The sequence below is a fragment of the Lupinus angustifolius genome, chromosome LG07 (genome assembly GCF_001865875.1).
Source record: "Lupinus angustifolius cultivar Tanjil chromosome LG07, LupAngTanjil_v1.0, whole genome shotgun sequence".
Lineage (NCBI taxonomy): Eukaryota > Viridiplantae > Streptophyta > Magnoliopsida > Fabales > Fabaceae > Lupinus > Lupinus angustifolius.
In genome coordinates this window covers 789,734-815,141 of record NC_032015.1, presented here as the reverse complement: position 1 = coordinate 815,141, position 25,408 = coordinate 789,734, and the positions used below count along the sequence as shown (strand labels likewise).

Sequence of the window (25,408 nt, the reverse complement as noted above, 5' to 3'; positions counted from 1 at the left end):
CCTCTAATTTGTATTGCCTGAAATTATAATTAATTAACAAAAATTGTGAATAAACAATTAAGAGTACAAAACCCTCACACCATTCTCTTATGATAGTAAGCATCTTATGATATCATCATCATAATAAATATCAATCATTCTTTAGAAAAGAAAACAAAAGTATATAAATATTAAGTTATCTTATAATTATTACACTGCCACCACGGGAAGATCATACAAAGTTACTCCCCTAATAGAGAGAGAGATACATTTATTCCCTCAAAGGCATCAATAAAGAAGATGCATAATGGTTTTGTATGAAAAGGGTCCTAGGATTCCACAAAATATACAATCCGCAGATAACTGACTTGTCAAAGCAAATGAAAGAATCAATAAAAGTTCAAAGCTACATAACCACACCTTATTAATGTGATTTTAAACCAATCACTCATCCTCATCTTCAATCAATAAGAATGAGAAAGGGTGGAATTTGTAACCATCTCCCTCATAAAACTTGTTCTGGAACTCCACCCAGTGAAGACGTAAGGCATGCAAGAAGGCACTCAGAGTTTCCATCACAAGCAACACTCCAACCGTAGCGAAAATGAAGACAAGGAGACCAATTATCAGGATAATCACGTTATTGTACCTGTGACACCAGGAAGATCAATTACCAGTCATTTCCCATATTTTAATTCATCCGGACAAACTATTGTTTAACTTTAAAGGAAAAAGAGATGGAATGTAGAGAATGAGAATGAATAATGAGCAACAACGAGTAAAGGTGATCAGTACACCCAGTGCATAGCATTTTCATAAATCTTACTCGCTTTTAAAAACTCCAATTTCAAAAATCAAATAAGTGCATTTTAACAGTGATGAGTTTCTATTAATAGAAATCTTGCCATAGCTGAAAATGGTGTGTTGAAGGTTCAATACTCATCCTTCACAATCCTAATGAATCACAAACAAGAAAATATAACAGAAGTCCATAAACTTAACATACCCCCATGCCAGCAGCAGAACCTTCTCGTAGAATACAGTTGATAACTCTGAATGAGCAAGACTGAGTAAAGAAAATAAAATCAGCAAATGCATCACTTTATTTTAATAAAAAGCAAGACGGAGGCTCTGCCCACATATCTGACTCAAGCATTAGTACTAGAATAGACAATTACTTCACTTACCTCAAAAGCTATATTTTTAATTACTGTAACTACTTTTTTTTGAGCTAGATAGAAGCTCTATCTTATAAAAGAGAGTGCATTTGGCTGTGTATGTTTGTAAGAAAATTTGCAGGGACATACCTAAGGGCCCATAGACGAAGGTAAGAAGCTGTATTAGAAACTGCTCCAAGGACAAACTCTATGGTGTGTATTAGTTGATGTACAAAGACTTCACTGAACTCAAATTCCTCATGACCATGGGAATCGTGATTTGACTCTACTTGCAAGCTCTCCGCTGACGTTTGAAGTGGTGCATAGGAATCACCTCCGTGCCTCTGAAGTAACCAGAGTATTAGAATCAGAACAAAGGTAAAAGTTCCATGTAAGGGCAAAAAAGAGAGATACAGGTAAGAAGGAAGCATACGTTTTCATGTTGCTTCTTCAAAATAAAAGGTTTTGGGATCAGCATCCAAGGCACAGAGATAGCGGCCAGAAGCAAAAGCGTAATCTGATAATAACAGGTCAAAGCATGTAAGTATTATTCATATAGAAATACACCAAAAAAGGATTGGGGAAGAGGGTCTATGAAGTTAAAAAACCTGCAGATTTCTCTGACCAGCAAAGAGTTGGTTTTCACCCAAATCATCTGTCGGGCTCAGGAACATGTAGATCAATATATGATACAAATCAGCTTGAGAACCAGTGCACCACTTCACAATAATAAGAAGGGATAGGTAGCCAAATAGACTGTTGAGAAATATTATCTGGGGAATAAATTGAAACCTGAAAAGTGAAAAGTGCACAATAAAATGGCATTGATGCTAAATTAGTGAACCAGTTCATAATAATTAAAAGAAATTCAGTGATATTATTGCAGATATGACTAATTGCCTAAAAGTGAGTGGGAATTCTATTTCAACCCACCCTCTTCCCCTGGGGCAGGAGAAAGGAACTAAGTCGCATTTTCCTAAAAATAAATGTTATGGTTGTATACTTACCATATATTTACCCTGTTCTTAAAGAATATAGCATTGAAAAAGCTCATTACAATTCCAAGGTTCATTTGTGCAACCCCAAGAATAATTGACATTTTCATTTTCAATGAGTTTAGGAATGGTAATTCACTTCGTGAACCATGCCATACAGGGTCCACACCAAATGGGTAAGTACGGCGCGCTTTTATCAGACCCGCTGTTGTAGCATCCCTATATAAAAAAAAGAGGTAGGAAAAGGACAAGAAAGATGGTTAGTAAATTTCTAAAAGCATAAAGCACAATATTAAATGTCACGAGTGAAGCCGTGAAGGGATTTGATTTACTTGCAAGATAGATCACGGCATTCATACGCAGAAGGCCCAAAGATTTCAAATGGGACAGAGAAGAACTCATTATAGATGAAACCAGTGTAGATTGAGAAGAGTGCCATCAAAAAAATAACATAACGTCCTCCAAAAGTCATCTCTGTGATGTCATCAAGCTTCTGTTTTTCACCAAAAGATTTAATGTTAGAAGACTGATTTTTTATTATGAAAAATAAATAACTTAAAATATATTTATGCAAGAGGAAGCCGACCCGACCTAGAGGGATTTAAGGCTTGGTTGTTGTATATTAATGCAAGAGGAACAAAAATAACACACTAATGAACAGAATTTGATAGCAAAATGTACTGTCAATCTGAAAATTTTCACGGTCGGTCAACAAATTTGAAATATTTTTCATCATTTAGTTAATAGCAATCATCGAATATGAACAAAGATGTCACAGGCTTAGTTGGTAAAGTCCTTTGCATATTGCAATAATTCCAAAACTCATTAGGGAGGAAGACCTTCTTAACTAATAGACCAAAAAAGAAAATACAATCTTTCAACAGTAAAATAACCACTAATTTCAATGAATGCAAGCAATCCATATGCATGCTCTTGAAAGAGCAGTGACATACATACTTGAAAATTCTCTCACTTATCAAGCAGCAATATAAACCTTCAAAAATTATTAAATTACTGAATATGCTATATAAGAGTTCTTTGTAGTTGCATAAAGAAAAGTTACTACAGAAATTGTTAACACAAAAGATTGCCAATGGTTTTCATCAATCCATAAGGTTTCTAACCTTGTAAAAATGTATTTATCAACATGGTGTAACCATGTAAATATGTATCTGCATACACACCCATCATACATAGTATGAGACATCTAATAAGACGTTTTAGACAAAGGGTGGAGAAAATCAACTTAATTTCTCCAATCAAAATATAACATTGCCTTCTAATACTTTTATTAAAGGAAAAAATTTCATGAAAAAATAAAAGTTACCTTGCTAGAAAGTTTCTTCTCCCTAATTATGAAATATAGAGCTGCCAGTAGTAAACATATTCCATGCCCCCAGTCACCAAACATTACAGCAAAAAGAAACGGAAAGGTAACTACAGTATACACAGTAGGATTTGCCTCCTGATACTTTGCAACCCTGAGATATTAGCATAATACCCACATATAAGTCTGATATCTTTCAAAAAATAGAACAAATAAGGAATCAGGCACTTAAATTTTTAAGATAATTGCAGTCACTCTTATGCATTTGAGCAATATGTTTAGAAAATAAAGTGCTTCAAAGTCTACTGATATCTAACTTTTGCATTTGAATTGCTCAGATAATACTGAGTTTCAATACAGGTTTCTACGTGATCTCAGAAACAGCTTCTCCGCTTACAGAGGGGTAAGGCTACATACATATACCCTCCACAGACCCCACTAGGTGGGAGCCTCGTGCAATAAGCTGCATTTTTTATTTATAAAAAATCAAATGAATTATTTTGAGTGTGGATCAAATCCCAGTCAATATGAAACACTAATTGTAGATGACATATCAATAACTGTCTGCAAAACAAAAAATAACTTAGAGCGGGATAAACCACGCTAGTAATGCAAGAGTAAGGTTCTGATGTATCACTTCTATGAGAACAATGAAATTTTCTCAGATTGCTAAAATAGCTGTTCAACCTGTACTTTTGATCATGATAAGTAACTATAAACATCACTGCTCTTTATATCCAAACTTCAATGGTATATATTCACAGTACAAACATATTATTGACATGTGATGATCATGCATACCATATGTATGTTGCACTTACTCAGCACATGTTACACACAAGCAAAACTATAGGGCTGAAGAGAAAAATTGAAACATAATGGTTCTCACCCATATGAATCAATAATTCCTTGAAATGAAGAAGTGACTTTGTTTGTGCGAAAATATGTAGGTGGCAACTCCCTAGAATGCAGAACTTGCACAATGGCACTAACTTGAGAGTTAGAGTCAGTTGCTGCCCGCTGTAATGCATCGTGGATCTGAAAATCCAACATAACATGTTCCATAAAATCATTTTCACATTAACCATAAGCGAGGTACTTAACTCTAGCTAGACAAAAAAGAAATGCATTATAAAATAAAGCACCACAGGAACAGTAAGTACCTGCTTTGTTGCAAAAACAGGACTCCACCCTTCAGCCACAAGACATTTTTTTGTCACATCAAGGCTTAGCATGTTCAGGGTATGGTAAATAGATTTCTCATTCCTCACCTTCACGGGTTGGAAGATATTTTCAAGAGAAATTGATCAGTAATAGCAACAGAAGAAAATATTAATCAAAAAATAATTCATAGATTTGAGAAAGATTTGCACATGACCAAAAAATCATGGTAAAGAAAGTAGGTGGTCAAGTTCAGGTGTATATGCATTACACACAGAAACAAAATAACGGGCAAGTTTAAATTTTCGACATACCAAAAGATTCCATTGCTCGAATTGAGCACCAATAGTCTGTAGCAAGTTACCCCGATGCAGCAGTCCAGCATCTATAGTTGTCTTCAATTCTAAAAGTCTTCCGGAAACCTGCTTGTGAATTTGTTAAAACTGTTTAGACATAATCCCATAAATGTAAGTTGCCTAATAAGTTGTACAAACAGATAAACTAAGGCTTCTTACAAATAAACCATACAAATAAACAACTTAGCGAGAAAAATTTCATTGTTACGTATAAATAAAAATATTATATAGCGGCAAACAATCATATCTGCAAAGACATTGGCATGCTTTGATGCATGCTTCTTGTTCTTAGTTCTTGTTTCACCTTGTACTTGTTTGTCATTTTTTTTAGCTCTTGAGCATTCCTTATCCTATTGCTTGTGTACTATATTTTCTCCTCTCTTAATAAAATTCTTCTATCAAGAAAGAAAAGATCATTCTTTAATAAGTATTATCAATTTTAATAATCATTGAGAGTAAATAATCAGAACAATGAAATTGTGAAGGAAGAATATCTGGAGTTACTGCTATCAATTTAAATTCACATTTGCTTCTTTAATGCAGTACAGAAGAGGCATGTAACAATTTAAATTAGCAGGGGCAGAAGTTTTCCTTCAGGGAACTAAGAGCCAAAATACAAACCTCTGTTATCATTTGAGTTTGTTTTCCAACTTCCTCTGCAAAAGGGTAGCGATTAGCACCAAAGGCATCACATATTTTCAGAATCTTGGATTTTGCTTTTTCAGCAGCGTAGAAGACCACAAACACATTTTTTTCTGTCTGCAGGTCAACATTCACCAGTCAACATAGAATACAAACCAGAAGAAAATATTGCAATGGGCAAAAACATATTTAAATGCAAAACCTTGTTTCTTATATGTTAAATAGCAAGCATAGATTCATATTTACGGTACTGAAGGTATTAGAAACATAACACAAAAAATGTAGCAAGCTTTCCAATATAATTGGAGATTGGAAAGTTTATCACTCAATGATCACATTTCAATTTGTCAATGCCAACAGGGCCCAACTATGGGTACAGTATTAACAGAACAGTCAAAATAAGGTGGAATATTCAAGACAGGATACAGCTAAAGAACATCATCCCATATTCATACTTCAAAAGAAACATCACTGTTAATAGAGAGCATTTTCAATGCATCATGTTTTACAAGGACAAGGCCAGCTGTGATCTGTATGAGCATTGTATATCATTGACAAGAAACAACAGCCAATAAACCAAATAAAGGTAAGAGCCTTTAGGCAGCAAATAAATCAAGAGGTTTTAATTTGATTAAAAAGGACAGAGAGAATCCAATTTCTATGTTGAACCCAAGAATGACCAAGACAGCATACCCCCTATGCATTATGCAGTGATGCATGATAGCAACCTATTATTAATACAGACCCAAGAAAAATAATCATTGGATGCATCAGACTAACATACCCCAAGACAAGATGTCAATATGATCCGTCTATCAGCTATAATGAAAACAAAAATATATAAACATTAACAACGGCCTGCAACGTAGGCACCTTTTGTCCTGAAACAGGGTCTGTGACAGGATCCTCAACAGCAACTTGCCTCAAAAACACATTGCCTCTGGTAGCACGAAATAAAATTCTCTCAAATGCCATGGACTTTTCCCTGGGAACAAGACCAGCTAAAAACCCCAATTTAACTTGCTTTGATGAATCACCTAGTAATTCCTTTATAACAGACCAAAAAGGGGAATCAATTCATTATAAAATAGTTGACAACATTATAGGAGGAAAAATAAGTTAGACATGAAAGAAATATACTTGGTCTTGCAATAATGGTGCTTCCAAAGATTCACCACTCAGTTGGCGTGATTCATTTTCTCTCTGCTGCTCTACAGCACGGCTTTGAGCAGTGTGGAAAAATTCACCAGCCTGGAAAATAAGAACAATTACTTATTAATATGCCTGTCATATCTTAAAACTTACACATCTAAAAGCTAATCTCATATCTGGATATCAGCATGTATATATAATTATATATATATATATAGAATATTAAATAGAAGTCAAGTAGAACCACATCAAATTGTAAGTATCTCAAAAATATTAGTGTGTAACTCCTTTATAGGAGCACATCTGTTGTCCCAAAAGGTGTGTCAGTGTGTCACCCAATGTGCCATTTGCTGTGACTGGTTGAAAAATGTATTTAAGTAAAAAACATATAATAATTAAGTATTTTCTGACCAATCACAACAAGTGGCACACTTTTATGGTATAGCATGTGTGCTCCCCTCCTTAACATACAGTAATACATGCATTGGCAAACTGTCAACTTCATTTTGCCTTCTATTAAGCACACCCTATGCTTCAGACCACCATGCCACAATTACATATGCTAATGACACTCTTCAATATATCAATTCAACAAGTTTTGAGATATCAATAGTCAAGAAGCCCCAAAGCAAATTATATGGAAATCAGTTGAGTTCGTCTTATGATTACAAAGAGCAAACTTATGACCGGTGAGATAACTAGAAACCAGAATACACCTTCTGCAGAACAAGCTTATACTCCACAAGTTCATTGTAAGAGCGCTGCAACTTTTCGCCATTTGCATTCATCTCAGTTAACTCTGCCTCAATTTCCGCAAGTTTTACCTATTATAAGACAAACCAGATGTTAACTTATAAAATATAAAGTAAAAGAAAGGGGGAATAACTTTCTCAGCAAACACTTAATATGTACCTCAAGATCATCAATGTTCACATCAACCACTGTTGTAGAATGTGCTGGTAAAACATCTGCCTTCAACATTTGCTCCTTGAAAAAACGTAATTTACGAGCCATCTCTCCACATCTTTTTATCTTCATAAGGGCCAATTTTTATCACCGAAAAAATAAAAAAGAATACCATCAATATTTTGCTCTTGATCAAAGAAAGTTCATTAAAACAAAGAGAAGAAAATACAATGAGTTTGGAGGACATCGAATCCTCCCTAATGTATGAGCAAAACTCTAAACGGCAAAGAAAAAGAAAAAAATGAATGGAGAAAAGCTGCCCAATCCCTCAATATTGTGGAAAACCCGTTAAAAGACATGTATTGTGCACCAAATAGAATGCAAAATTCCAAACCAACAGTCATGCCAAATACACCTCCTTAAAGATAAGAGTTGTGTTCCAGCCACACTATTAATATATGCAGCAAAAGGTAAATTCCAAATTTGAGTAACGTGAGAAATAATCACTTCAAAGAAGACTTCAAATATTGTCCACAATCCACCATCCAAGATCCCCCCCTCCCTGTTCTGCTATCTTAGTCATTGTCCCATGGATAATTCTTTGACCCGTGATAAAATTGTGCAACATAAAGTCAAAGTGGTATGCCATTTTTCAATAACAAAAACAGATAAAGAATAAAGGAAAACAATTTTAAACAGGTTTCGGAGCAGATAAGGCCACCAATCATTGATGAGCCGTAATTATATCATTCAAAACAACCATGAGCATTGCAAAATCCGTTAGTTTAATACAAGCAAAGCACGGTATCAAGATTCCAGAATCAAGGAAAAGAAACAGTATCATAGCAGAAAACAAACATACCTGAGTAGCATAAGTCCGTTGAAAAGGGCTCTTGTCTGTATTAAGCTGTAAAAAACATAAGGAAAACACATCATAATTAGAGATATCTCTCAAAGCAACACATCCTCACGCTTAGATTTAAAAAAAACTTAAAAACAGGTTATCGTAATTCATAGCAGGCATAATAACTATTCAACACAATCCTTTTAAACACGATTACATGTTATAAATTTGAAACAATATAGATAAATAAAAACCGTAACTATATAATCACATACAAAAGAAGATTATGATGAATAACAACATCATCGACCTTCTTCTGATCAAAAAATCTCGATGAGAAATTCAATAAAGTAATTAATTAAAATGAAAACATGATAATAAAATTAGGCATCTACGACTGAAAAATAACCTAACGAGAAAGAATATTGAAAGAGAAAGAGAACAAACATCTTTGAACTGAAGGAGGCCAAGGTCACCGAGATAAGAAACGGTGAGATGAGCGGATTCGATCGGAATGATGAGTTGAAGAAGTTGCATCGGCTCTGAACGGAATAGATCCATCGGAGGGCAACATCCTCCACGATCTAACTCTGCCATTTGAATTGAATTGGATTGGATTGGATTGGATTGTTGATTCTCAAAGAACAGAGACAGAGAATCAATCAAGGACCGATCTATCTGTGTCTCTCTTACTCAACTACTACTACACCCTCGCCACGCACTCTCACACTCTTTATATTTAATAATTTAATAATAATATCTATTCATAATCTCAACCATATTACTTTCGGGAATTTAATTTCCATTCTTATCTGCCACCACCAAATTGGGCCTTATTGTTTTTACTTCCAAATTTTATTTAGTGTTTTTTGTCCTTGTGTGGTCTAGTCCATTCATCAACTTATCTTTTTCTTTCTTCAAAATATGAGTAAGTATCTATTTCAATTGATTACAGTTTTGTCTCTTTTAAAATGATTCCTGAAAATTAAAAAATATAAAATGATTTCTGAAAAAATTAATCAAGTCAAATTAGTTATTTTTTACATGACTCAGACAAATGAGTATTTTAACTCAAATTTCTAATCTTTGAGTATTAATTGGATTTCTACCTTTATAAAAATTAAAGTGGTACCCTTGAAAATTTAGAAGAAACAAAATAAATATAAACTTTTAAAATATTATAACTATGTGAATAAAATGCATAATCCAACCTATTTAAGGCTTATTTGGCTGGGTTCTTTTCATAAAAAAATATAATTAATAATTAAAAAAAGAAGTTATATGTTTAAAAAGTTGAACCTTAAAAAAGGTAAAAACTCAATCAAACTTGCCAAATCAACATAATTACTATTATTAATATTTTAAATAATAGTATAATATTGATATTTCCATATAACTATGATATTATATTTTTTATTTTTAATTCACAGCTTAAATCACATCATTTATAATTATTAATTATCTGATAATATCAACATGTTGAGAATAAAATATTCTTTTTTACCCCCGAAAAAAAAATTAACTCAAGTTTTCCATAGAGATAATCTTTAGATATTAACAAGTTTTAACCAACATGTTTTTTTTAAGAACTTCCTCTTAAGTTCACACAATTGTTATTGTGGTTATCTTTTGGATTAATTTAGTCATAAAAATGCAGTAATAATAAACTGCTAATGTTTTATTACCAATTAACAATTAAAAAAAATTCTTATATAGTCCACACCTAGCAGAATAAAGCAAACAATACATGACTCAAATATATTTAATGATTCTCAAAGTCTTCTCTTTCCATTATTTCTCTTCAAAAATTGAACTCTCAAATTAACCCTAAGTAAACAATAACCCTTATACTTGTATGTCATATTTATGGTGTTTTAGATTAAGTTCATTTATGTGGGATTCTTATTTTTGAAGAATATTTATTACATAAGAACATTCTTATACTTGCTCTAATCTTAAATAATAATAAAAATTATGTTTATCAAGGGAAAATAAATGTTATTACTTATATAATATATATAAAATAATTTGTGTGACATAAATAATGACGAAATTGAAGATCTATACCGATCTATATCGGAAATGCTATTATGTGAACTTTTTTCATTTGTCTGATTATCCATGTTGAAAAGCTAGCCGCATATCACGTGCCTTATTTTCTCTAGTATGATTTGAATTCACATTGGACTATTCTTTTTATTGTAAATTAATGTTGAGATAAAACTTTAACGTAATATTAAAGTCAAAGATAATTCAAGAATCATATATTGCGAGACCTATGGCCAGGCACAAAGATTGAAGGACGGTGATCCGATGGCCTACAAATAAGGCTCTAAGAACTTGAAATATAAACCCAAATTGAAAACAAAGATGTATAATAATATAAGAGTTGATTAGAGGTTGGCAACACAAATAATTTAGATATGGGAGAAAAAACGAAATAACCAAAAAGAGTAATAGCATTTACATGGCTATGTGTGAAGATTGTGTTTGTGGCATCCTAAAGGAACCACGTCAACTAGTAGGCACTGATATTATCAACATCTTTTTACGCTGTCACCATGCATATTAACAAATCCCTCGCTAGCAAGAGTAGTAATTGCGCTCCTTAACTGTATCAGCACGAGTTTCCTCATTACTTCACTTATTAAATAATATCAGTTTTTATTTTCTAAGGGGGAAGAGGGCACACTTACATCATTAAGATGAACTTCACTGCCAGTGTTCTGTTTCTTCAATTCTTCTAATAACTACATCATCATTTTACACATTAGAACGTTATCACAAACTAGAGATAATAATCTATAAATTATAATTCTATGTATTTCCACACAGTAAGCTAGCATACCTCTAATAACCGCATAGATGGTCCCCCAATTTGCATCTTCTCCATGACTATGTTGCGGATTGATTGCAGCAGACTCTCTCTTCTCATCCTTTCACTAGATGAAACTCCAGTAGTAATAAGATCCATGTCAATAGTTCCTGAGAGGGGGGAAAAGACATGAAAAGTAAACACATTTTGATCTAGTTTTTCAGGGTGGAATATAAGAGAGAAACAGGCTTGTTTGGGAAGTAAAGTAACCAGTAGAGTGATCAGTAGCAGACTGCTGCATTGCAACATTCAGAAGCCGGAATGCTTCAATAACATCATGCTTTTCAACCTGTGTATATTAAGTGAATCAGTAATTCTGCATGTTATTCCACATATGAACATCATTAAGAAACTAGACAAGCTTAACTAAACTAACCCATTCTGAGAAGCGAATCCGAGCCAAGGCTTCACTGAGACGTATAAGACTCTCAATCTGCCTTGGTGTTGCTGTTATCACCTGTTTAGTTGATCATGAAAAGTAACATAAACATGTATGAAAATCACCATATTTCCTAGATCAAGAATTAATTCATTCATATCAGAGATTAATACTAATTATACACAATAAATGGTGATCTATCTAGCACATCATTCTTATTATGTGGAAATTAACCAACTCATTGCAGACAAGTGACTAGTTATCTATTATGCAATCAAGCAATATGCTAAGAAACAAATATTTGAGTTGCACTGTTAGAAAAAAGCACATGTATAGTTAGCCGTGTTAGCTGTTACTGACTACCTGGTCAGTGATTATAAACTCTAATTAGGAGATGATTCTCTGTGGTTAATATAGTTCATAGTATAATTATATACACATCTAGGCTGAAAAGTAACACAAGTTCTGATAACCCCTCACCTTTTTGCTGCTCCCAGGAAAATTTCCTCGTTGTCTTATTTCCACGTAACCTCTAATCAATTCTTCAGCAGCTTCATCAGACAGTTGTGGGTGTATATTCTTTCTAGCATAGCTTACATAATCAGTTAATGTCGAAAGGTCCAACACATCTTGCTCCGTACTCTACAAGTGCAGAAAAGATTACAAGTGAATAAGTAAAAGCATGAAAGTTTGGATCTTAACCTTGAATGATATGATCGCAAATTAAATAGACCTCGGGATTCTCAAAGTGAAGGGAAACAATATGTTTGGCAAGGCGCCGGTCGGTCTGCTCATCAGCCTTGTCAAGAATTAAGTAAATTAAATCAAACCTGCAAAAGTGCATAGCAATTACCATGGTTTGGTCAAGGGGATTAACAATTAATTGAATGGCATGAATAATATATGTTTTTGCTTGATAGTGAATCATAAAAATTAGAATCACAGCTAAAATATTATACTATTAAACTGCCTAGAATCTGAAACTTGCATAAATACGTTACCAGGCAGATACATAGTTATCACAGCTGGTTTGTATAAGCTAACCTTGACAGAAGTGTAGGAGGAAGGTGTATGTTGTCAATGACCGACAAGCGAGGATTATATCGAGATCCACTTGGATTTGCACAGGCCAACACCGAAGTCCTAGCATTGAGAGATGCAATAATGCCTGCCTTTGCTATTGAAACAGTTTGTTGTTCCATCACCTAGAATAAACAGAGATAAATCTGGTTATGATATGTATAGACATTTATAATAATACCAAGCGTGGAGGATAAAAAAAGATAGATAGTACTGTAGGAATACTTCATTAACAAATATGAGTGAGCAAAGATATACAGACAAAGAATGTAAAATAAAAACTCTGATTGTTATTGGTTATGATATGTGCAGACATATTCAAGTGTCAACAACATTAGTGAGCAAAGATATACAGACAAAGAATGTAATCGACCTCATGTAACATGCTCCTTGCATTGTCAGACATTTTGTCAAATTCGTCTATACAGCAGATACCTCGGTCACTCAAAACTAGTGCACCACTCTCTAGAACCTGAAGAAGCAAAAATAATTATGTTAAGGTATGTTTCTTGTACAGAAGATAAGAAAAATCATGTGCTTTTCTAGTCCATACAGTTTCGCCTGTTTCAGGGTCCTTGGTAACGTAAGCAGTCAATCCAACAGCAGAGCTCCCTCTTCCACTGGTGTAAATGCCACGTGGAGATAGTTTGTGAATGTATTGAAGTAGCTGGGATTTGCTCGTCCCAGGATCACCAACAAGAAGAATATTTATATCACCTCGGAAGCTAGCACCAGATGTCAAAGTCAAAGCATTTCCACCAAAAAGCTGCAATTAGATACAGACTAACATCCTCAGAAAATGACTCATACATCAATAAATGCATAGATAGAGAAATGTGTAACCTGACAAAGAAGACCTTTCTTCACATCATCTAGCTCCCAGATGTTTGGCGCCAATGACCTAGTCAGTCTTTCATATATATCTGGCTGTCTTGAAAGCTCCTTCAGTTGAGCCACCTGCATCTCAAACAAGCATGCAATTAGCTAGTAGATAAATCAAGCAGTGGGTTTCAAAGAAAATAGGTACAGACTGTACCGTTTCTTCGCCAAAGAAAACTTCTTCTGAATTTCTGCCCATGCCACTGTCAACCTCCATAGCATCATCTATCAGCATCCTGGACTTATCATTCTTCTTGATGTGGAGACAATCAATATAAGTCTACATTCAAAGGGACACAAGAATATCAATTAGACTTGATAACAATGTGTGTGGGGAGCTGTACATGTAAAATGAGAATTAAGAGCATAATGCATACCTTGAATAAAGATTTAACACTTCTCTGAGTTGGCCCAACCCTCACACTCATAGCCCTATAAATACCAGTCACCTAATGAACAAGAAAACAATTTATGGGATGATTAAACAAGCATATGCTATTCATTTGTCACCAAGTACGCAGTAGTATGGTCTCACCTCAATTCTGTCACCTGGCTTTCCAGCATCCACCAGCTTGTCATGCATCAGCAGGCTCACTGTGTGAGGTGTTCCTCCTTCAGGTATCTCATCAGGTGTCTCCTGTAGCCTCACAATTTGCTTATCAGTAAACCTGTTTTAGAGCAAATACCAGTTACTCACATTCTCATGGTTATTAGATCAAAATCCAGGCTCAAAACATGTTTGCAGCATACTTACATAATCAATAAACTTAATTAAAACAGGCTATGGGCCTATGCCATACCTACCATCTTATTTATTATGAGTCAAATGTCACTAATATCTATCTAGTATACTTCAACTGTAATATATATCCACAGTCCAATAGGCAATAGGCTGATCTTTAACTGAGTTAACACACTGGACTGAACAGAAGGTTAAGTTCAATCAAAATAGACAGTAGGTTAATAACATAGGAAGAGTTCAGTCCTCTCAAAAACAATACTTTCACTCTTTCAGTAGCACTATAAGGACTCCAAATAAAGGGCAAACTTTAGTTTCAAAAAGGTATTTAGAGGTAACAGAAGGTGAGTTTAATGGAGACTGAAAACTGGGTCAAAATAGTTTTCATGCAGGGCATGTCAAATAAAGAGAAAGGGAAGCCTAGTTCAAAATCCAACTCCATCAAGATCATACCACACTGTCAAATAGTCAAAATCAAATACAACAATACAAGTACTCCCTCCCATGCCAAATAATCAACTTAGGCTCTTCCTTTTACAAATAAGCCATACGTGATAATTACCTGCATCGGTTGTGCACCAGTGTCATGGAGTTCCTGGACTTACACTCTTCCTTCAAGCATATGGTGGGCTCCGTTATTCGTCCTAAAGCCACAATAATCAGCAAAATACTACAGATAAAAAATGAAACTGATAACTCACAGGACGAATATGCATTGACAAAAAAAATGTTCTATGGAATTACCTCTCTCTACAGCAACAGGGTCAGAGCAGTATCCACACACAATACACCTAAATACAGCTTCCCTTATTTCTGGTATGATTGAGCTACACCGAATAATCATTCCCTTTAATGAGATCATCCTCTCAATGTCTACAAAAATAAACAATGTCATATCAGTTCAACTCCTTACAATAAGACACACTACCCTAGCTAGTAGTCTGTTGATTATTTCAACTAGTTGTAGCAATGCAGTTAGTTATTTAGTTAGTTAGATAGTTACTTGAACTGTAGGATCATGATATATATCATATACAGTAGCTCCTCTTTCACATATATCAGCATAAGTTCAATGGTTTAACACGTGCAATCTTCACCATTTTTGATATTATCTCATAAACAGAATCTTGAATGATAATAGAGAAGATACTAAACACTAACCAGATGGGTTCAAATTTCTCATTGAAGTTGAAGTTTTGAGGTTGAAAATCTGAGTCTGAATGTGCTTCTCAGACATAGGGTTCAATCGGCTAACCATATTCATCAAAACCAAATCAAAAATGGCAAGCACCTCGAGCGGGTACCTAACCATCTTGGTATACAAATCAGGATCATGATCAAACACGTCATGTGCATCCACATCCAAAGACTCACCATCAGTCTCAATCACATGTTTAATCATCTTCTCATACTTCCCTTCAGTATGCAAATGCAATTCATCAACATCATTCTTCAAAGCAGCTTCTCTGAAATCCCTCAGAAACCTTTGTATCGCATCGTTCACTTCTTCCACGCTTATGTTTGTGCCCCAGACATAGGTAGGTCTAGAATCGCCCATGTCGAAACCGTCGCCGCCTTCGGAGGACGGGAGAACTTCGTCGGTAGATGTGGGAGTGGCGGCACCTCCTCCTTGCCTGGAGCGCGAGGGAGTTGGTGTGGCGGCATCAGAGGGGGCGAATCGAGAACGGTTACGCTGTGGGGTGCCGAACGGGGATGGGGTGGAAGAGCGGCGGCGAGGATGTCTACGGCGATCAGAAGCACCGGGAGAGGAGTACGTGTTGGCGATAGGGCTCGAAAGAGAATCATCAGGGGACGAAGGATCTGAAAAACAAAATTGAAATGAAGAAAATTGAAATGAAGTAGCATAAGAATGAAGTAAGGGAGATACGAACCGTTGTTGAAATTGGTGGGAGGAGAAGCCATGGTTTTACTGTTATTGAGAGAGAGAGAGAGAGAGAGAGAGAGAACAAAGTGTGTAGTTGAATAATATGAAGAATCTAGCAGCGAGATACGAAATTTCTTCCCGCCAAAATTTACGATTTTCCCGCCAAAATTTAGTGGAATTTCTGGGGTTAAAGTTCATTTGGGTTTGTGGGCTCTGAAATTGTAATATTAAAAGAAAAATGATGTATTTTATATTAACAATACATAAATATAGCATTCTTAATATTAATACATAAATATTGTATTCTTGATATTAACATCCCACTCTTTTAAGATTCATAATCATTTTTATTACCGTCTCAACCTAACAACAATGTTGTTATTAACCTCCTCAAAAAGTGTATGCAAATCTTGTTTAATTTTTGACATTCATTTGCTTTGTGCACCATTTTGAATGATGAAATTTCCATCTGAGGAATTTTGCAACGAAAATTCATTTCATATTCACTTGTCTCGAAAAAATTAAAATAAAAACATAAATTGGGTGGATAAAGTTCACCTATCATCACACAAAATGTTAAAAATTATGGTATCTCATTCATTTGAACCGACAAGAATAAGTGAATACGAATTTTCACTCAATGTAATTTTCTCAATGACACAAAGAAGAAGAAGAACTATCTACATATATAAAAAGTTATTGTGGTTAGCTGTTAGTGTAACTGAAATAACCACCTATAACTAACAAACTTACCCAAAAAGGAAAATAACTAAAATGGGCCCAAGAATCAAAACAGCATTAGGCCCAAATGAGAAAAAGAATAAGCACCAACTTAAACAACATTAATCAATATTCAGCTTGTCTTCTTTCCTAGATATCATTACCCAAATTTAGTACAAGATTAGTCACTCATTTTAAAAAACATGTCAAAATCAATTTGTCTCCAAGAAAGGTTAAAAGAACACAAACCAGCTTAATTTTTCATTCCAAGGGCCAAAGAAGCATAGCCTTTATATAATTACATAAGCAAAAGTCACAATTAATTACATATAGTAATATGATCATACATATCCAAATTAGATTAAAAGTTGAACCATATGAAATAGTGAATTCAAGATTACTATTTGTGTTTAAGACCCAAACCATGTTTGCCATGGACACATCCAGGGCTAACAAAGAGATGAGGAGACCTCTTAGAATTTATCATTTTTGGAAATTCCCTTTTCCCCAATTTCCTCATTCTATTTCTTCCTATCTTGTTGCTTACATCCCAAGGAACAAGTTCATCATCCAAATCATCATTATCATGCTGATCATCGTCATCATCGTCATCATCAACATCATCACCGTCATCATCAGTGTGATGCACATGGATATGACAAACTTTTTCATTTAGAGGAACCTTAGGAGAAGAAATGGGGGGATTCAAAGAACCCAACTCACTTTCAATACTATCATTATCTTCAGCATCAACAACGTTGACAAGCTCCCATTGTAACAAAGAATTGTCGTTGGCCATCAAGAACTGAACTTGTTCAAGGAGAAGAAACTGCGTATATGGTGAAGATGAAGGAGTAGTTGTGTTTGTGGAAGATAATTGATTTTCCATTGTTCTTATAAACCAAACTCAAGAAACAACAATAACTTCTTTCTACTAACCTTAGGAGTTGGTGGTTGTGTTGGGTTGGCGTGTGTGTATATAAAGAACAATATGGGTACGTGTCAGTTAATGGGACAACATTTTTAGTTACATTCTTAATCCAATAAGAAATAACCGCGTGTAAAAGTTACAGCTTTCTGGTCACGCAGCAACCCCATATAAGAATAATCTGACTCATTTCCCTATTTTAAGGGACATATTATTGTTGAGTTGCTAACTACTTACTCTCTTAGTTTTGGACCGGATTAATGTGTTAGATAATATAGATTCTAATTTTATTTCTGGAAGGTTTAGATCAGATTAATTTGTTTCCAAAATTATTTAATTCAACTAACATCTGTTGGATCAAAACACCACCGGGGAACCAACGGGCGTTGATTCGAGTCTTGTGGATGAAAAAAATACCACTAGGAGAGTTAGCCCCACGTACTTGTGGATGTTCCTGACTCGGACAGGATTGCCTCCAGTGCGAGGATATCTGTGAGAAACAAAAAAAAAACACCATCGGCGAGCCTACAATCACTATGGAGTTCAATTGTTAACGATGTATGAGAAGAGTGTAAAATCATTAGTGAAATATTACGTCTTCAACCAAAACATTAAGGTTTTTCCACTTTTTAATTCTTTCATTATCTCGTGATATTCAACGTGAGACTTCACACTTAAATAAATCCAACAATCTCTCCCAAGTGTGAGTACTACGCACTTACCAATATGTACCTCCTTAAGTCTACCATGCCTTAGCCGAAACATCGACTCTGATACCACTTATTGGACCAGATTACAATCAGGGAGCCTTCAACCAAAATTTCTTTGTTAATAGAGCATGAGAAGAGTAGAGAACCACTAGTGAAATGCCACGTCATGAACGGTAACCAAAACCTTAAGGGTTCATCAGTCATTTGCCACTTATAAACTGTTTCCACATTTCCTCAAACACAAACTTACAAACACCCTGAAAAAAAGCTCAAGTAATCAAATGCTGTGAAATTGTTAGAAAAAAAACCTATATCCACAGTATGGTTGAGATGAAATAGAAGTATTAAGAAGAATCTGTATCTTGCTTTTTTTGTATCAAACCAGGTTGTACAGAGTTGCAAAATTTTGACATATGCAGACAAAGAAAGAAAAACAAGAAAGCATGCAAGATTAATGGATTCGATCAGATGTGTGTTTGGATTAGTTGATTTTGGCTTCAAAATAGCTCATATTGAAAATCTTCCTTAGAAAGCTTTTGAAAAAGAAAAAGAATGCAAATTTTCTCCCAAAATCAATCAAGTTCAAAACCAATGAGAGGCTGAGAAAAGTGGAAATGGAGGCCTCTAACAGGACCCATCAAATATTCCCCTCAATCACAATTCACGATTCATTGCTTCTGCGGGATCCAATCAAATATATTAGAAGAATACTAATAGATTATCACATCTGTGTGTATCTTTTAATGGGGTTATGAAGATGTTAACGAAAAAGAATTTTTTTATTTAACCTTTGAAATTCAAAGGACTCGTTGAAGGAAAATGTTGAAGGACTAGATACTAACCTAAAATTAACTTAAGAAACTATAAATATAAATATTTCTATTCATGTTTAAAAGAGTTTATTCAATAATGAAAATATATTTGTCTACTCATAAAAAATACATTCATTTAGTTGTGAACCAATACACATTTTCACACTTCTCAAATTAGTTTTGCAAACTATTATCACCAATAATCTGCCACTCCCAAAGATCTAACAAAATATTAAACATCATTACCAGCTAGAATCAAATCCAGGAAACCAATGCTAGTTAGTCTTCTTGTATGCTGTTCTTTGTTAGTAGTCACCCACAATTCAAAGGAATTCAACTCACTCAAAATGGAATAAAGAAACATAAAATGGAATAGTTTATTGCTACATTATAGGATCTACAACAAATATCAATTTTTTCTTCCAATTTTTGGCTACATAGAGACATTACTTAAACCATAACCTGCAGCACAAAACTAGCTGATTCTGAAAGCTGATCAGCCTCTCCATGTGTACGTTGCTACCTGTTTGAAGATATGATCAAATTAACTTCTCCAAGTCACACTATATATTAGCTTGATTTCCTCAAGAAACAATAAATCACCTCTAGCATCATGCATACCATCATTATGGCAAATGTCATTCCAACTGCTGATCTCATCTTCAGGTCCTAAGAAATGCTATTGTGCTTTCCCCTGAAACACTTTCACAATCTCCTGTGCTCTGGTTTCAATGCCTTTCAGATACTCGGTCAGAATTCGTTGTTGGTAAGAACCTCCCTCCTTTGGATTTCAGCAACAGGGGGTGAGGAGAAAGAGCAAAGACAAATGAAAGAAGCAATATCAGTTTAGTGGTAGAGGAAGAAAAAACTTATAATAAAAGCATGCCTTTGTCTCACTGTTCTAATCAAGGTGCGCTCGTTCCGTTTCTTTAAGACAGCATAGAGCTCCTCTGGTGAAATATCCCCAGCACCAATTGTCAATCCATTGATCAAAATATTGTTCCATTCTTCTTCAGGAGCTGCAAGGCATCAAAAATTATTTGGTGCGAGCTAAGTTGGAGATAAAGGGTGGCACAATCTAGACTAGATAAACGGCAAAAAAAGATAAAGTGCCCTCATCAACATTTATCCTGGGACCATATCCAGAAGCTGTAAAATTGGAAACAGCAGTTTTACCAATTTGATTTGCTAAAAAAAATCCCTTTCATATAAACTACCCAATGACTCAGTCAGAAGTCCAATTGGTTTCCAGATTAGGTTATCGTTCATCAAACTAGAAATTATATATACAACCGTGAGTCCGTGACAGTAGGTTTTTTATTAGTTTAGACTGATTCACCACAGCATCACCATCAGCATAATAGAGAAGATGAAAACAAGAGAAGTTCAACCCCCACTTGAAAATTGGGATGAAATTCTTTCCCAAGAACCAGTGACAAATCTTGCATTTAATTTACAGTTAGATGCTTTTGTATGACATATAACATAAGAAAGATAAAGACACCTTGTATTATGGTTTCAAGGAATTGCTCGTCCTTCAAAACTTCCTCCCCTGCAAGAAGAACAATCAAATTTTCAAATTTAAAATATATAAATTCCATATTTTTGCCATTCATGTGATGATTAGCAACTAGCCAAGAGAATACATAACATGATGAAAAGACTAGCTGTCTAAGACTTAATTTTCGATACCCAGCAGCCAGCACCAAAAATTGGTATTTTACACAAACAACTTTGTTTTACATATTCTTCTCCAGTTCAATTAAGTAAATATAAAGTTAACTAGAAAGTAGAAAAGAATTAAATATAAATAAAAGGTCATCCTTACCCTATCACCATCAGTATTCCATAATAAGATACATATACCAAGTAAAAACTATGGCACGATTCCAAAAGCAAAATCTCATCTATTTAGAAATAAATTTCATGTATAGGGTACCTAACTACAAACATACCTTTCATGGCGTAGCTACGTTTTGAGAGAACAGTGGAAGCATAGAGTTGCAAAACCTTTTGCAACATAGCCTCAAGCCCAGGCTTATCACCATCTTCCTTTGCCTGCACATAACAGGCAATATATATTGTAAACAAACAAAAAAAGGTTGGTTGGTGCACAAGGTTCCCACCACGTGGGATGTGGGGAGAGTATATGTATGCAGTCTTACCTTGCAAGCGAAAAGATTGCTTCCCGAATTTGGACTCGTGACCTCTAAGTCGCAAGGCAAGCAATCTTACCGTTGTGCCGAGGCTCACCCTCTTATATATTATAAACAAAAACACCACAAAAATTATTGTAAAGTCTAAGTAGTTTAATGTCCAAAATAGATAAGCCTTAAAAATTATGCACATTGCTAATACCTAACCCACTTTGATATCTTTGTGACATATAATACAAACAGTTAACATAGGATTTAAGGACAATATAAATAGGAGGCAATATTTTCTGTTACTAGAGTATACAGATGCTGAAATTGTTTGAACCAGTAAAAGTGAAAAACAGACTCACTTGTCGTAACTGTGCATTAACTTCGGCAAGGAACCCTTCATCCAGCTGCCCTGCTTGCTCCCTTTGACTTATTTCCTAATGATTACTTCATTATGACTTAAAATTTAAATAGATAGATCACAGGATTTTCTGAAAAGCTACATGCTTTAGAATAACCAAAACAACCAGTTGGCAATTAGAATAGCTTACCATACTGAAAGGTCTCCATTGAGAAGATAAAGAATACTAAAACAAATACAAATATCCTAAATTCTGCAGATAATTGTTCACTTCTTCCTTCACAAATGACTAGTACATGGTGTCCTCAATTCAATTAAGCTAGCATCACAGAAGAATACATAGCCAATTATTTACACAAGACCTTATTTTTATTACTTCTTTTAGTCATTTGGTCTTTTAAGTCTTATCTAATTCATTTTGCAACAAAGCCTGAAGGTGGATCATAGACCCTTCGGAGAAGTCATGCACATTTTAGTTAATGGTGATTAAAGATTGAAGCATACATCAAATGTTGTGTTTTGAGCATAAGGGTAGCCAGTCAGATTACTTGTGTTGACTGAAAAGCAAGCAGTATGAAAACTAAGCTTCAAATTAACAAATTGACACAATTAATGCATTTTTGTCCTCTTCACTATACATGGGAATGCAGAAAAACAGCATAGTTTAAATACATGAGAAAGTCCTTCCAATAAAACACGCCACTCTTGCTAAAATAAGTGAGAAAGAACTACCTTTTCCATCAATGTGAGTGCCTTAGGATCTCTAGGAGGCCAGGCAATCTCTCCTACATCATCGATTACAGGTTTTAGTACCACTTTCAGGACATCGGTAGAAGACTCTATCTTCTCCTACATAGCAAGAGCAAGATTATTAGTCAGAAAAAACAATAAATAAACTCAAAGAACCTTTAAACAATGACCCGAGGAGTGAAGAGGGAGAGATACTTTAGTCTTATTAACCACGCGATCCACCACGATCATAATAGTTGTCGCCAATTCTTCATAATCTCTCTGCATATAACAACATACAAAAATAAATAGTGTGATAAAAGAACTGTACAGAAACTAACCAAATATTATGTTTTGAGAGATTTAAAGGTATATACTTTATCATCCTCAGACTTGCAAGTATCAGTCCTGGCTGCAAGCCGTATCCAAAAGGTTGGATTAAAAGCAAGGATGTTTTCAACAACAAGTTTCTGAAGCTGTTCACAAAAGAAACCTAAACATTATACAAAAAGAAATAACATGAAAAGGAAGGGTAGAATTGTTTTAAATTGCTATTGTCATTGCTTTTGCAGTTATGTTTGTTTATGGTTTACCACAAATGTAGAAAATGTGGGTGACGTGTTAGGAGTCACATTCAGTAAAATAGCAAACTCAACGTGGTACTTAAGCCACGAGACTCTCCCACCTAATAGACTAGTCTTTTGAGTTAGGCTCTCTTCGTGTGCTTAAGTCGTAACATGCAGCCACAATTAGGAATTCCGAAAACCGAAAATTGCGACCACAACCACAATTTAAAACTCAATAGAATAAAAACAAAAGAGGGAAATGAATACTTGATGAGGATTAGCTTCCCTAAGCAAATCAATGAGCCTATCAATCTCAACGGTCTTCTTAAAAGACTCTTCTGCTTCTTGATTGGGTGCTGCTGCAGATATGAAAGTTGTCTTCCTTCTCCTCTTTGAATTCAAAGGAAATGGTGTGAGCCTTAAACTCAACATCGCCCTTTGTTGATTCCATGGAATATTAAATTTACAAGTTGGAAACAGTGAATCCTGAATTAAAGAATGGAGAATAATTAGTGACAGTGGATAAGTGGAGTGAATATAAAAATATAAGAATGAAAGAAATACATGTGGTTGTGGATAAGGGAAAGGAGAATGTGGAGAAGCAGAAGCGGAGAGAGAGAGGGCGTTGTTCATTGTCATTGTGAGAGTGATAGTTACTTCAATGGCGGGAGAGAGAGAGAGAGAAAGAGAGAGAGAGAAGTGTTGTGTATTACTACTTGTTGACACCCAAATCTCAAATCTCAACCATACGTTCACTGTGCCACTCTTTCCCCTCCAAAATTCACTCGATAACTTATTCCTAGTTGTCACGATCTAATGTTTTGAATTAGTGTCTAAACATAAATTATTAATAGATGTTTGTAGAATTGATAGTTAATAGGAATAGTAAGTGAATTTCACTCTATAACTATTATCATAGACTAATTTTCACTTTCTTATTTTGTCATTAAGACTTTTAATTTTAAAAAAAATCATATAATTTAATGTAACAATCACCACCACATTAACCATCGCTTACACTTTAAATTGAACATCATAATAAAAACAAAAAAAATTATAATATAAAGAATAAACAATACAAAAAATTATAATATGAAGTACATTCTATACCAAAAAGATACTTTAATTTTAAAAAATAAAATATATAAAAATCTAATATTTAGTATCATTAAATAAGAATATGAGTTAGCACGTACAAAGTGTACGTAGACACACTAATAATAATAATATATTTTATAGGACTTCTTTTCCTTTAGAATAACAATTTTATATAAATTGGTGTTTGGTTTGACCTACACCATAACCAAATTAGAAATCATGTATCCAAACTAACTTTAAGTTTGTCTCTAAGTAATCAAATATCACCATGTAAAACACCATTAATTTAAAAAATCATTTTAATTTTTATATGATACATATTTATAAAATTATGTTGGTTATATTGGATTAAGCATGGGGAATTGGACAGAAGATTTCAACTCCCACTTATGGGCTTTTGGTAATCCAGAATGACCGACTGAGTTATTTAAAAGCAAAAATATTAAAATTGAGCTTTCTAATTAACTTAAGACATGAAGTGAAATGTCGTTTAATACAGCTTATCTCAATCCTGTGGGCATACTGGTCAGACCCAAAATATAGGCAGAACCTCATTCACGTGAGGAAGTATTTCAATTTATTAATTTATGGTCTGGAAAGTGTTTTAAATTGGTCGTGATTAAAAGTACAACGTTATCTTTTTAAGCTGACAACCATATCTATTACAATATTTTGCTCTAAAGGAAAGATTCCCAAATTAGATAAATCCGTATAAGGCCTGAAAAAGTATTTTCTGTCTTTTAGTTTGCCTCACTATTATAATTAGTTCTCACTTTCCTTTAAATCATAGATTACGAAAGCGATTAATTTCTTACTGAAAGTTGTGAAAAAATAAGTATCAAAAAAAACTTTTACATGGGTTAAACTAACTTTAGTCAACAGTACTGTAGTAACAGGAGAGTTAAGTTTTCAAGTACTTTAATTTGCATTCTCAAATGCCAAGTAAGATATATGTTTACTCCAACTTAAATTCATATCTGAAAT

General features: G+C 34.4%; 4 protein-coding genes across 7 annotated transcripts; all 4 read right to left on the bottom strand.

The window, feature by feature from the left end:
• On the bottom strand, positions 215 to 9,230 carry LOC109351483 (V-type proton ATPase subunit a3-like). Of its 2 annotated transcripts, XM_019592928.1 has the most exons (19): positions 9,179 to 9,201; positions 8,967 to 9,133; positions 8,538 to 8,582; positions 7,682 to 7,801; positions 7,486 to 7,593; positions 6,758 to 6,868; positions 6,491 to 6,664; positions 5,597 to 5,734; positions 4,934 to 5,041; positions 4,622 to 4,729; positions 4,348 to 4,496; positions 3,459 to 3,612; positions 2,464 to 2,624; positions 2,144 to 2,350; positions 1,745 to 1,928; positions 1,570 to 1,653; positions 1,287 to 1,480; positions 986 to 1,045; positions 215 to 628 (listed from the first exon to the last, which is right to left on the bottom strand). In XM_019592928.1, exons 2-19 carry the CDS (start codon positions 9,114 to 9,116, stop codon positions 424 to 426), a joined length of 2,460 nt encoding a protein of 819 aa, XP_019448473.1. In that variant the 5' UTR covers positions 9,117 to 9,133; positions 9,179 to 9,201; the 3' UTR covers positions 215 to 423. The 2 variants fall into 2 exon arrangements, with proteins under 2 accessions (XP_019448473.1, XP_019448472.1); XM_019592927.1 differs by having other exon boundaries at positions 8,967 to 9,230.
• Positions 10,874 to 16,437, bottom strand: LOC109351480 (DNA replication licensing factor MCM4-like). The gene is made up of 18 exons (XM_019592922.1): positions 16,364 to 16,437; positions 15,633 to 16,292; positions 15,216 to 15,344; positions 15,034 to 15,115; positions 14,268 to 14,400; positions 14,110 to 14,181; positions 13,890 to 14,012; positions 13,697 to 13,810; positions 13,407 to 13,619; positions 13,227 to 13,325; positions 12,818 to 12,978; positions 12,507 to 12,603; positions 12,254 to 12,415; positions 11,771 to 11,851; positions 11,605 to 11,683; positions 11,368 to 11,504; positions 11,216 to 11,269; positions 10,874 to 11,131 (listed from the first exon to the last, which is right to left on the bottom strand). Exons 1-18 carry the CDS (start codon positions 16,392 to 16,394, stop codon positions 11,057 to 11,059), a joined length of 2,502 nt encoding a protein of 833 aa, XP_019448467.1. The 5' UTR covers positions 16,395 to 16,437; the 3' UTR covers positions 10,874 to 11,056.
• Positions 17,403 to 17,975, bottom strand: LOC109351482 (methionine aminopeptidase 2-like). The gene has a single exon (XM_019592926.1). The coding sequence runs from the start codon at positions 17,963 to 17,965 to the stop codon at positions 17,477 to 17,479; it is 489 nt and encodes a 162-aa protein (XP_019448471.1). The 5' UTR covers positions 17,966 to 17,975; the 3' UTR covers positions 17,403 to 17,476.
• Positions 19,762 to 24,056, bottom strand: LOC109351481. Of its 3 annotated transcripts, XR_002108224.1 has the most exons (11): positions 23,891 to 24,056; positions 23,594 to 23,812; positions 23,138 to 23,236; positions 22,977 to 23,042; positions 22,764 to 22,880; positions 22,033 to 22,107; positions 21,482 to 21,584; positions 21,031 to 21,078; positions 20,424 to 20,545; positions 20,148 to 20,307; positions 19,762 to 19,842 (listed from the first exon to the last, which is right to left on the bottom strand). XR_002108224.1 is itself a non-coding variant. In XM_019592923.1 (10 exons), exons 1-10 carry the CDS (start codon positions 23,963 to 23,965, stop codon positions 20,206 to 20,208), a joined length of 1,026 nt encoding a protein of 341 aa, XP_019448468.1. In that variant the 5' UTR covers positions 23,966 to 24,056; the 3' UTR covers positions 19,878 to 20,205. The 3 variants fall into 3 exon arrangements, 2 of the variants coding, with proteins under 2 accessions (XP_019448468.1, XP_019448470.1); XM_019592923.1 differs by lacking the exon at positions 19,762 to 19,842 and having other exon boundaries at positions 19,878 to 20,307; XM_019592925.1 differs by lacking the exon at positions 19,762 to 19,842 and having other exon boundaries at positions 19,878 to 20,307; positions 23,594 to 23,777; positions 23,864 to 23,943.